Source organism: Struthio camelus, chromosome 10 (genome assembly GCF_040807025.1).
Source record: "Struthio camelus isolate bStrCam1 chromosome 10, bStrCam1.hap1, whole genome shotgun sequence".
Taxonomy (NCBI): Eukaryota; Metazoa; Chordata; class Aves; order Struthioniformes; family Struthionidae; genus Struthio; species Struthio camelus.
In genome coordinates, this window is record NC_090951.1 from 23,632,163 (window position 1) to 23,644,180 (window position 12,018).

The window sequence follows — 12,018 nt, forward strand, 5'->3', positions numbered from 1 at the left end:
GCCTGCCCCAAGAGCCGCAGCTGGCAGCAGGCAGCCGATGTCTTCGCCTGGGCACTGCTGTCCCCCAGGAGAAGCAGGAGCCCCCAACAGGCAGGGGAGGCTCAGGCACCCTCCGACAGCTCCTGCCTCCTCCCGGGGTGCCGGCACTGGCCTTGGCACCATCTCTCCTGGCCTCTCCCCTCAGCCCGGCCACAAAAGCTCTTTCCCCGGGGACCAGCTACTCACCAGCAGGCGAGCCAGCAGGGCCTGGGGAGCCGGCAGAGGGGCTGCGGGCAGAAAGAAAGGCTGTGTGAGACGCCCAGCCCTGCCGGACCTTGCCCACGCCATGTCCCACGTCCCACACCCCCACGCGGGGCTGCAGGGGACCCCGGCCGCGCCACCTCCACACCGGCCCTGCTGGGCTCCCGTGGCTGAACGGCTGCCGACGAAGGCAGCTCCGGCATGGCAGGAACCAGCCCCTGGACCCCCAGTGAGAGCAGGCTGAGCCCACGCAGGGGGTGCCAGGGACACGCACCGCCCTAATACCACCCAGCCTGGCACAGCGCACCAGGACTTTCTGCTCCCTACCTTGCTCCACAGGCTCCAGGGCCTCGGACGCCACCTCCTCTTCCTCACGCTCTGCGCTCTCCTGTCTCTCGGCCAGGGCACACAGGCAGCGGCAGAGCGGGACCAGCATGCCAGCGTGCTGGGCTGGCACCACATGCCGCAGCAGCCTCGGCCACAGGAGCTGCAGGCAAGAAGCAGGCCGTTGGGCATGCCGGCATTTCTGCCGCTCCCTCCCACTTCCCCTGGCATGGCTGCTCCTCCGGCACCGGCCCAGCCCCTCGGCCTCGGGTCTTTCCTAGCTCAGGAGCTCCGCTCTCGCCCTGGCTTCCTCCTCCACCTTCTCTCCCTCTCGCCCACCCTGCTTCACACCCCTTTCGCCTTCCCTTTGGCTGCCCGGTTGGGGAGAGCTGCCGGCACAGCTCCCCCAGGGGCAGGTCACCCCCCACGGCAAAGGCGCACAGGATCCCTATGGCCCCACCAGCCCCTACATCTCATGTATGGGACGCAGCCAAGACGCGTGCCCAGCGGGGCTTGCGTCAGCCGCAGCACGTGCTGAACGAGCAAGTCTGGCCCCAGAGCGAAACCCCAGCTCTTCGCTGCTGCTTTAATGGCTAAGATGGGGGGTCCCAGCGCACACAGGGAAGCCTCGGGCACGCCCAACCCCACCACTCATGCAGCGCACGCACGGAAAGGACGGGCGCGTTGGCGTGAGTCATGCGCGCTCTGCAGCGTGGCAGGGGAGAGGTTCGGGCCACGGGGAAGGCGAGCAAAAGCATCCCCAGGCAAGAAGCAGCGGCAGGCGGAGGACAACTCACTTTGGCCACCCCTCCGGCAGAGACGTCCAGCGTGCCCAGCACGTGCCCGCACAGTCGCTGAACAGCCCTTTCTTCCCGGGCTTCCACTGCACAGAGGCTTCCCCGACGCCTGCGAGACAGAGGTGGGAAACACCCGTCACTGCCCCTTCCCAGGCCCCGCGGTGCCCGGTGAATGCAAGGCCACGCCAGTGCTGCGGAGGATCTGCTGCGCCCGGCTCCCCGCTGCCAGCGACACCCACGGCAGCGCGGCACAGCCGGGACGCGGAAAGCAGCCTGGGTGTCGCGCTCTGCCCTTACCAGTCTGCCCGAGGCCCGGCTGAACTCGCTGAAGATGTGCGCCACCACGTCCCACGCTGAGCAGCCCGGGGCACTGGAGCGCAGCAGCTCCCCGATGAAATGCAGAACTGCCATCTGCACCTGCCACCGAGGCTCCAGTTACCACCCCGGCCCAAAGCCCCAGGGGAGCTGCCTTTGCAGCGCTGCAGCCCTTCTGGCCGGGCCGAGACGACGAGGGTGCAGCAGCAGCCCACGCTCCACCATCGCCACCAGGCTCTCACCCCGGACCCTGCCTTTGCCTGCTGCTACAGCCCCGCCAGGCTCTGCCCCAGGGAAAGGGTGGCTCTGCCCCTGCAGCAGCACCCTCCCTGCCCAAACCAGCTCACCTGGACCGTGGGGTCCCCGCACACAGACTGCACCAACTTTGCAAACAGGGGCAGCTTCTCCCTCGTCTCGGTGGCTGCAAGGGACAAGGAGAGGTGTGCGCTGAGGCCGAGCCCCCATTTCCGGAGGGATTCCTCACAGCTGCCCAGCTTCTCGTGCAAAGCAGGGCCAGACTGCGACATCAGAGGAAGCAGCAGCACCCCGGGGGAACTGCATTTCTCTGGCCTGGGCCACTGACCTGCAGAGCGGACCAGAGCCTGCAGCACTTCCACAGCTGCCACGCGATCAGCCTTGCTCCTGCTCCTCAGCTTGCAGTACAGGAACACGATCGTCTCCTCTGGGCAAATTTGGGCTGCGGGGAAGAAATCACGCTCGCCATTAGCGACCAGCCTCTTCCCACACGGGCAGGTTTGCAAGAGAGCTGCCAGCACACGGCAGCACGGCGCGGCCTCTCCTGCCCTTACCCTGCAGCACAGTGCAGCGGCACAGCTCTGCTTTGTGCTCTGGGCTGGGCGGCTCGATCTCATCACAGAGCTGCGGGAACAAGGTGCCGTTCAGAGAAAGCCGGATCGGCGCAGAGGGATGGAAAGGAGCCGCGCTGTCAGCTCTCGTCTCACGGGCAGCTCCGGGCGCGGACCCACGGCCAAAGCCCAGAGCCCCGGGCGCACGCAGAGCTTTGCAGCAGCTGAGGCTGCCCGGGAGCCGCAGGCCAGCGACGCGGCGTCAGGCCTTACCTGCTGGTGCACAGCAGCGTTGATGGCCAGAAGCTAGGCCCGGGGCACGAGGGTCCGAGCGCCCACCACGGCCTCTAGGAAGTAGCTGAGACTCTGCAAGGCAGCGCAAGAGGGAGAGGGGGACTCTCACCACCAGCTGCCCGGAAAGGGAGGAACCGGCATCGCGGCGAGATGCCGCGGCCTGAGCCCACGTCCAGGGAAAGCCCAGCTCGCACGGGGCTTCTGGCTCTCCCCCCTTGCTGGTTTCTTGCAGCAAGAGCCCGCGAAGCCTCAGGCCCTGGCTCTCGCGCTCGTGCCCAAAGGGGCCGCGGCTCCTCCGGGCACCCCGCAGCTCCCCGACGCCTGCCCGCACCCCCACGGCCCCCGGCCACGCCGCACCCCACGTCACCCCTCACCGTGGTCACCGCCAAGGGCTGCCGCACTTCTCGATACTGGTGCAGCAGCCAGAGGAGCTGCTCCCAGGCGCGCTGGCAGTGCTCCTCGGCGTGCAGCAGGACGCCCATCATGGCAGCCGTCACTCCAAGGACGGCCTGCTTGACCTGCCGAGGGACGGCGCCGCGCCGCGGGCTGAGGGTCTCTCCAGCGCTGGCCTGCCCCGGGTGCCCGCCTGCCCTTGCCGCGCGGGGGCTCGGGGCGCTTTCGCGGCCCACCTGCTCCCTTCGACTCCTCGCCCAGCGCCGCCCCGCTGGCCCCGGCCCGTGGCCCCGCGGTGGTGAGAGCAGCGGCGCTCACCTCTTCCTCCTCGCAGCCCCGCCACTTTCGGCTCGCCCAGCGCAGGAGCGGGGAGATGGGGGCGCAGAGCTGGGCGGCCCCCAGGCGAGGGAAGGCACATTTCTCCCGCTGGCCCAAGTACGCGCTGACGCCCCAGCACCACTGCTCCACAGCTGCAGCACCCGGAGGGAGACGGGATGGCAGCAAAGCCTCTGAGCGGCCGGAGACCTGCCTCGCGCCAGGCCGGCCAGGCCTCGGCTCGGGAGGAGAGCTGGCTCCGGGGAGGCGTCGCGCCACGGCCGGCGACGCCGCGGCCGCAACATGGCCTTCTTCCTGCCCTCTCCCGCCCCCACGCACCGCTGCCTCTGCCCGGCCTCGCCGCCCGCGGCGGCCCCGGCCCCTTCCTCCCCGAGCGGTCGCCCCGCAGCGCCCCCGCAGGGCCCCGGCACCGACACTCACCGCCGCAGCCAGCGCGCAGCAGCCGCCCGCCTCACTCAGCGCGCCACCCAGGGCCGGCAGCGTCGTGGCCGCCAAGGGTGCGCACTGCAGGGCTGCAGAGAGGGCAGGGCGGCGCCTTTGGTCTCCGGCGCGTGCCCCCCTCCAGCCCGGCCCCGAGCGTTTGGGGCAGGGCGAGGAGCCCCTTCTCCCGCCTCTCCCCCACCGTCACCCGGAGCAGCCGGCCGGGGGCCGTACCGCAGCGGGCAGCCAGGTCGCGCAGGGTGACGAGGACAAGCTCCGCCGCCGGCTCCTCCAGGGCCCTCGCGTGGCCCTGCAGCGCCGACACCACGGCAGGCAAGCGGGAACGGGCCAGCGCCACCAGGACGCGGCTCACGGCCGTCCTCGCGGCGGCCCAGCGCCGTCCGCTCAGCATCACCAGCGGCATCAGCGGTTCGGGACGAGGTGCGGCAGGAGGGCAGAGGCGCCGTGGGGTGACACCAGCCCACGGCACCCGGGGAAGCCGGGCGCTGCAGGGAGCCCTTGCAGCCCCGCGGGACGCCCCCCTCCGCCTCACCTCAGCGCCTTGCAGCCAGTCCAAGAGAGAAGTCACAACGGCGGCAAAGGTAGCCGTGGCCCCAGGGACAGAGCCAGCCGCCCTGCCGCCGTCCTCGCCCCGCGCAGGTCCCGACCAGCGACCTACACGAGGCAAGAAACCTGCAAGGAGAGCAGCGGAGGGCTTGCACCGCTTTGGCAGCGGCAGGGATGGCCCCGAGTCAGGGCAAACGTCTGCCCAGCTGGAGGGCGGGGCGACTGGAGGGGCTGGTGGGGCCGGCTCGGCGCCGCCTGGAGAAGAGCAGCCCGGGGGCAGCTTGGGGCTGGCCCCAAGCGCGTGACCCCGGCTCTCCCCGAGCCGGCCGCGCGGGCGCCAGCAGCTCCCCGTCCCCCCCCCCCAACAACGGGCCAGCGGGGCGCCCAGCGTGGTGCCGGCCCCCACCTCGCAGCGCTCGCAGCACCCCCATCGCGGCAGGACTCCCCAGACTCTCACTCTTTCTCTCTTGCTTTCTTGCTTGCCCTCCCTCTCTCCTTCTCCCATCCCTTCTCTCCCCCTTCCTCCCTCTGTCTTTCTCTGCCTAAGCCTGGCCCTAATCTCAGGTGGGGCCTGAACCTGAGCCCACCAGGCCCTTTTCTGGCCTGAACAAAACCAGGTGTGCTGGGAGCAAGGCTGGTGCAGCCCTGCATTGCCTTTGGCAGGCCCTTTGCAGCCCCTCTCCATGTGGGGCTCCACACTCTCTCTCCCCCCTAACCCGAGGCCTAGCCCTCACCTGGACTCCTCTTCCCTGCTGCAGAGGTGCCGCTGGTCTGGAGACCCCCAAGGAAAATGCGGGCCATGCTGCCCATGTGCTGGGCTGCCCCTGCAGCCTGACAGAGGGTCCTGTGGCCACGGCCCTGCCTGCTGCCCCTTCCTGGGCTGCTGCTGCTCGCCCACGAGCTCCTGCAGCTGCTTTGGTTTCTCCAAAGTCAGCCTTGGGGAGCTGACCCCCGAGGTCAGTCTTTCCCTTTTCTTCTCTTTTCCCCCTTTCCCTTTTCTTCTTGTGTATTTATTCCTCAATATTTCTTCTAGATTTCTTCTTCTCTTTCTTCTTCTACTTCTCCTTCTTTCTTTTTCTTTCTCTGTCACTCTTTCTCCCTTTTCCCTTTCTCCATCTCCCTTTCTCATTCCATTTTTTTCTTTCCCTCTGTCCCTCTCTCTCCTGTTTCTCTCTCCCATGTTCTTCCCCTCTTGTTCTCTCTAGTCTGCCCTCACTCTTTTCCTTTCTCCTTCTTTCTTGTTCCTTCTCTCTCCCTTTTCTTTTTTCTTTCTCTTCTCTCTTGTTCTCTCTCCTTTTCTCTGCCCCATCTCTTTCTCTATAATTCTCACTCACTTCTTCCTCACTTTTTCCTCTTTTCTCCCTTTCATTCCTTATTCCTTTCCCTCCCCTTTTCTCCCTCCTTCTCTTCTCTCTCCCTCCTCATTCTCTTTCCGTTTCCCTCTGTTTCTCAGCATCTCTCTTGCTCTTTCCTACTCCCCCTCTCTCCTTATTTCTCTCGCTCTCCCTCTTCTTCCTCTCCCTTTTTTTCTTGCTCCTTCTCCCTCTCTCCCCCTCCTTTGCTCTCTCTTGCCTTCTCTCCCCATCTCTTTCCCTCTTTCCCTGTCCCTCTTTCTTTCTCCTTCTCTTCTTCACTCTTCCTCTCTTTCTTTCTCTGCCACCCTCTTTCTCCCTCTACCTCCCTCTCACTTTCTCTCTTGTTCTCTCCTCTCCTTCTCTGTTCTTCTCTCCCTCCCTCTTTTTGCCTCCTTCTCCCTCGCTGTCTTCTCTTGCTCTTTCTCTTCCTCTCCTTCCGCATTGCTCTTCTTCTCTCGCTCTCTCCCTCTCCTCTCCCACTTTCTTTCTTCTTTTTTCCTCTCTCCTTCACTCTTGTTCTCTCACTTTCTCTCTCTCCCTCTGTCTTTCTCTACCTCACTTTCTCTCTTTCCCTGGTCTCTCTTCTTCCTCTCCTAGCTGGCCATCCTTCTTTCCCCTTCTGCCTTGCCCTCCTTTGGCCTCTCTCTCCTTCTCCCTTTCATTCCTTCAACTCTTTCTCTCCCTTTCTGCCTTTCTCTTAGTCTCCCTCTTGCTCTCTTTCCCTCTCTGTCTCTCTCTCACCCCCTTCTTCCCATTTCTTCTTCTTTCTCTCCCCCTTTTCCTCCCTTCCTCCCTTTTTCCCTCTGCCTTTTCCTTTTCCCCCCACTTTCTCTCCTGCTTTCTTTTTCCCCCGTCTCTTGTTCTCTCTTCTTTCTCATTCTTTCTCTGTTTCTCCATTTCTCCCTCCCTCTTTCTCTCCCTCTTTTCCCACTTTCCCTTTCTCTTTCTTTGCTGCCCGCTTTCTCTCTCTCCTCTCTCTCTCTTTCTTCTTTTCCCTCTCTCCCCTACTTTGTCTCCTCCTTTCTCCCTCGGTCTCCCTGCAGAGCGGCTCCTGCGGCACGCGAGCTCCCTGTGCTGGTGAGGGCTGGGGCCAGGGATCTCTGGGGGACCAAGTGCCCTGCGCCCTGGGGAGGGGGATTTCTGGCAGGGAGGAACAGCAGTCGCCTGTTCAGTTGTTCCTCCTCTTCAGATGGAGCTTCCTGTGTTTCAGTTTGTGCCCGTTGCCCCTCATCCTGTCACTGGGCAAACTGACAAGCCTGGCCCCAGCCTCTTTACAGCCTCCCTTCAGATATTTCAACACCTTGCTAAGATGCCCCCTCTGTCTTCCCTTCTCCAGGCTGAAGTCCCAGCTCTCTCAGCCTTTCCTCATATGGGAGATGCCGGGCTGGACAGAGGGGCCCAGACCCCCCGCCCCAGAGGGTGGCTCCTGTGCAGTCACGTGGCTGCACTCCTGCGGGGACATGCAGGAGTATTTTTCTGCTCCTTCCTATCATCCTAATCAGAGCAGCCCCCAGGCAGTAACTGCACCGCAGGCATCGCCAGCCCGCTTGCACTTTGCCCGTTGTTTCTCTTGGAGGAAGGGAACACCACATCCTGTGGGTCTGCTCATACCCCCAGCAGCTGGTACGCTGGCTTTCACGCTCGTCTTCCATTTGTTTCTAATCGAACTACTTCCTGGGAGTTCAACCCAGTTTGACTGACTCTCCTTAAGTGTTTTAGTACTACCAGAGTGGTACTTTATTCACCACTTGCTCACCAAAAAGCAACCCTCCTGGTAGGCTCCACATTTCTTTCCTTTTCTGACTGGGCACTTCTCTCCCACAGGCTCCATTCTAGGTAATGTAACTTGAAAGACCCATGTACAATAATCAAGTCACTTCAGGGTCCCTCTTAAGATTGCAATATTTTAATAAGAACAGTTCATACAAGTAACTCACTTCCGTACAATCATGGAGTACAAAAGCTTCCCTGTCTCTAGGTACTATAGGTACTACTGCTCAGCCTTAAATATCTCTACAAACTCTTTAGATCGGTCATCGGGCATGTCGCACTCCTTACTAAAAAAAAAAAACAAAAAAACAAAACAAACAAACAAACAAAAAAAGGGCACAGTAACAATGACACAAAGGTTATTCTACTAAAATTTAACAGCAGATGCTAATCAGGAAAAGCCTTTCATCTAAGTGGCTTCCTGACTCCTGTTCTTAACACCTGCCTCACTTGTGACAGTTAAAACAGACAGTAGCCTCCAACTGCCCTTCAGGTTCCACCATAGTCTCATGGACAAGGTACTGACAACTTGGGACCTAGCCGCCTAAATCCCTTGAGCAGGCCAGCACACTTCTCGCTTACGCACAGATTTTTATCCCGTTACTCGTATGAGCGCTCTCCTCTCCCGCTTGGGAAAACATCTACTCCTGGAGACTCTTGTACTAGCCGAACTAGCGGGAGCAACTCAACAGCTAAACAGCAATTCACTTGGCCCCACCAGCACATTCCCCATGTCAAAGGAGGCCTGCAGTTGTGAACAACAGTGACGTTTAAGCGACGGCAGAGAAAACAGCGCTGCTGATGTCTTTGGACCAACAGAAAGCTCTTTAGAAATGTTTCCACAGGAAAATGCTGATAAGCGGTCTTTCTACAAGGGGCTTTGTTACCCTGGCTTTTTCAGGAGAGCTCAAGCACTGCTTTTGGTAAAACGTTTTTACAAGCCCCAAACCAGCCTGCTGCGGCCTGAAACTGCTCTGGCACGGCCTGGAAGCTGCCCTGCCATGCCTGAAACCGGCCCACCGGGCCTGGACCCAGGCTACCGCAGCCCAGCTCAAAGTCACCCCCACCACCAACTCCAAAACCCCTCTCTCCTCACCCTGCAACTCCTCCCTCCGCTGAGCCCAAAACCACTCCCCTCCAGCCTGTTGCATGTTTGTAACACTGGTTTACAGCAGACAACTTGAACACCACAAACCCCAGGACAACAAGCGGTTTTAGTTAGTAGCCTGCAGCTGGGCAGGGAAAGAGCACTGGAGGCTGCCCAAAGGCAGCACCACAACTCGGGGAGGGAAGCAGAGCATTTCAGAGCACGACCGAGGAAGAGGCACAAAGCCCACAGAGCACAGGGACGCCTAGGGGAAATGGCCTCCCATTCTCTGAGTTGCCCCAGGCACCCTGCAGCACAGACCTGGCTGGCAGCAGAACCAGAGACCCAGACTTCTCCCTTGAGGCAGGCCTGACAAATGAAGGTTTTCCAACAGATGACCAATATCAGAAAGGCCCAGCAGGGAGCACAGATTTTGTTAGCTCAGTGCTCTCAAGGCAGCCCTTGAATTTGCTTGCTTGTTCCCTCATCATACCTTAGGGCCTGGGGTCTCTGGGAAAGCTTTCAGCTCCACAGGAGGCTGAGCTGGGGCCCCCTAAAAGGGAGGGCTAAACATGGGGCAGGGCCTCCAGGGGCAGGAGGCTGCACACTCTGGAGAAACACAGCTCTGACATGCTGCGCTGGAGCTACCCAGGCTCTGCCTTCCCTGGCCAGCATTACTGGTAATTAGGTAACCAAAGACAGAGAAATGCCATCTCTATCTTCTGAAGGGGTTGCGGAGGGCCTTGGAAATACACTTTGCTGCTATAACTGCGTGAGACTCTGCTCCACGCTTACCGAGGGTCAAACAGTTTCCATTTAAAAAAAAAAAAAAACAGCTCTGCAGGCATGCAGCTCCAAGGCCAAAAGAACCCACTCCACCAGGGCACAGCTGCTCAGGGAAACACAAAGAGCCCCTGAGCAAGCCTCCTTGGCTTCCTTTTGGTTTTCCCCTCTCTCATTTAGGCTTCTTAAGCTGGTGACAAGTAGTCAGAACTGACTGGGCTCTCCTGCCAAAAAGGCTTTCACAGCTCACCCAACACCTGAAAGCTGCACCTAGCCTATACCTTCACTGGGCAAGCACCACTCCTTCAGGGACTCAGGAGGCAACCTCAGGAAGAAACTTCCACCCAAGCTTACCAAGCCTCCTGCTCTGCACAGGCAGAACAGACCTGTGCCCACCAGGCTTGGAAAGAGTCCCAGGCTTAGTGCAAGGCAAATTCATATCACCCACCCAAGCTGAAGAGTCTCCTTTCAGAAGCTAGTGGCCTTCAAGAAGACACTTAAGCACACCGCTAGGAGTCCAAATGGGCACGCCAGAGGTGTCCCGAGCAAGGCTGAAGCGGGACACAGCTGCTTTCCTTCGCCAGGAAACCCCCAGGCTGGGCTGCAGCAGCCTCCTTGCCTGCCCTGGGGACACTGTGCTAGGAACTGCTGCTGGCAGCCTGCAAACACAAACACGGGTGCTCCCACATTAGCGGCCCTGGGGGGCAACAGCCTGCAGGCATCATGCTGCAGCAGAAAAGCCTCTCAGCTGCACCAAGAGCTACGAGGTTAAGGAAAGCACTCCCAATATGACACTGACTCGGCCCAAAGCTGCTTCAAAAGCCAAGTGTGCTCAGGGCAACCTCTCCGCTCTCCCCTCAACAGGCTCCCCCAAGTGCATGGCACAGGCAGCCAGGTGGCCACGCCTGCTGCTGCCCACCACACAGCCCCACTCACCTCCAGCGCCTTCATTTCCCCAGCGCCACCTTGGGCACCACCACCTCTTCCTTGCTCCCCAGGCACTGCTGAGTGGTGGCCATCTGCTGCTGGTATCGCTTCTGTGCTTGGCCACCACCTGGCACCTGCCCTCCCCTGAGGGGCCGAGAGCCCGGGCCCTCCACAGGGCCAGGACTTGCCCTCCCCTCCCTGTGCCAAAACGCTCCACAGTCACCACGCGCCCTGCAACCGCCCCACACCAACCCTCAACAGCCGCCACGTGCCTCAGCCACCTCGCTTTAATGGCTGCCACGCACTGCGGGCACCTGCTGTAACAGGTACCTGGTGGGTGAAACGTGACCCATTGCCCATGCAGTGATTTAGGAGCAGGTCTTCATACCAGCTCTTCTCACAGAGCTTGTGGTTTTTTTTTTCTCCTGTTAATGGAGAAGGATTTACAGGTGCAGAGAGAAGAGCCTACTCACCAGCAGGCAGTTGAAATGCTCAGTGACCTTGCCTTCCTAAGGGTCTTATTTTGCCCTTGAGCAGCTGAGGTTTCTGTCCCCTTCAGAGGGAGCTCAGCCCAGGAGTCAAGAGGAAATTCAGTGGTGAGCTGCCTCGTAAACATGTCTGGGGAGAACTTCCGTCGTGTCCTCAGGCAGCCTTTGTGGCAGTGGAGGGGGAGGCTCTGTGTCCTTGGCACAGGTGCCACCAAATGCCTGAATTGTTCACCCACCTGAGAGGCAGCTTGAAGAGGGTGCCAGCTGATGGTGGGTTACAGGACTGGGCCTGCTCAGAAGGTGTGCAGTTATTGGCAGTGGTGCAGTCTGGCTGGTCCTTGTGGGGCTAGTGTCTTCTGCTGCTGCTCCCCACTGCTGCCTGTGTCCTTGACTTCTGGGTGCAAGAGAGCTGGGGCAGCTTCTTGCAATGAATGCTGGCACACTCCCTCAGCAATCTGGTGAGGTACTCCAGAGGCACATGCTCACCCAGAGGGGCCTCCCCTTTGTCTCTGCCTTCTTCAGGCCACTCCGCAAGCACTCGTGTCCATCGCAGCCACAGTCCCTGGCGCTGCAGTCCAAAAGCATCCCCGTTATCACCAGTGCCACTAAAATTGCTTTTCAAAAAAAAAAAATTTTTTTCTTTTATTCTGTGGCAAGTGAACGGCCAGAGGTGGCTGTTCAGTGCTGTTCAAACTCAGTGAGGTACCTAGGGTTAATCCCACTTCTGTGGCATGCTCCTCGTGCAAGGTTTAGGCACTCTGCTCCTGTGCAAGCTGAAGGCTCTGTTGTTCGTGGGGGGCAGGAGGGAGCCCTGGATAGGCAGTTCTTCAGCTTGTTCTTTCGCCTGTTAAGGACAAGATACGATGTACGCGTGCTCTGCGAGTTGCTTGTGTGTCAAATGAGCCCTTATTAGAGGCAGGTATAGCGGGGTTTTTTAATGCCAGTGCCTAAAAAGAAATGGGGTTTTGTGGGTGTGACTGACCCGAAGGTGTTTGGTGGAGGATGGTATGTTTCTCCTGGAGATCTTGGATTCCTGTCCAGGCCAGGAAGTTGTTGCTCTCGGATACATGATGGTGTGTGCTGGAGAGCCTCAGTGTGAGGAGGGATGCTGTGTAG

The 12,018-nt window shown here is 60.4% G+C and overlaps 1 protein-coding gene across 2 annotated transcripts; it reads right to left on the reverse strand.

Annotated features, from left to right (window-relative positions):
* Nucleotides 1-6: 6 nt before the first annotated feature.
* LOC138068421 (uncharacterized) lies at nucleotides 7-12,018 on the reverse strand. Of its 2 annotated transcripts, none has more exons than XM_068955833.1 (8): nucleotides 11,885-12,018; nucleotides 11,609-11,746; nucleotides 10,888-11,516; nucleotides 2,756-2,848; nucleotides 2,024-2,555; nucleotides 1,659-1,778; nucleotides 1,362-1,470; nucleotides 7-727 (listed from the first exon to the last, which is right to left on the reverse strand). In XM_068955833.1, the coding sequence occupies exons 5-8, from the start codon at nucleotides 2,546-2,548 to the stop codon at nucleotides 612-614; spliced, it is 870 nt and encodes a 289-aa protein (XP_068811934.1). In that variant the 5' UTR covers nucleotides 2,549-2,555; nucleotides 2,756-2,848; nucleotides 10,888-11,516; nucleotides 11,609-11,746; nucleotides 11,885-12,018; the 3' UTR covers nucleotides 7-611. The 2 variants fall into 2 exon arrangements, with proteins under 2 accessions (XP_068811934.1, XP_068811935.1); XM_068955834.1 differs by having other exon boundaries at nucleotides 2,024-2,097; nucleotides 2,260-2,848.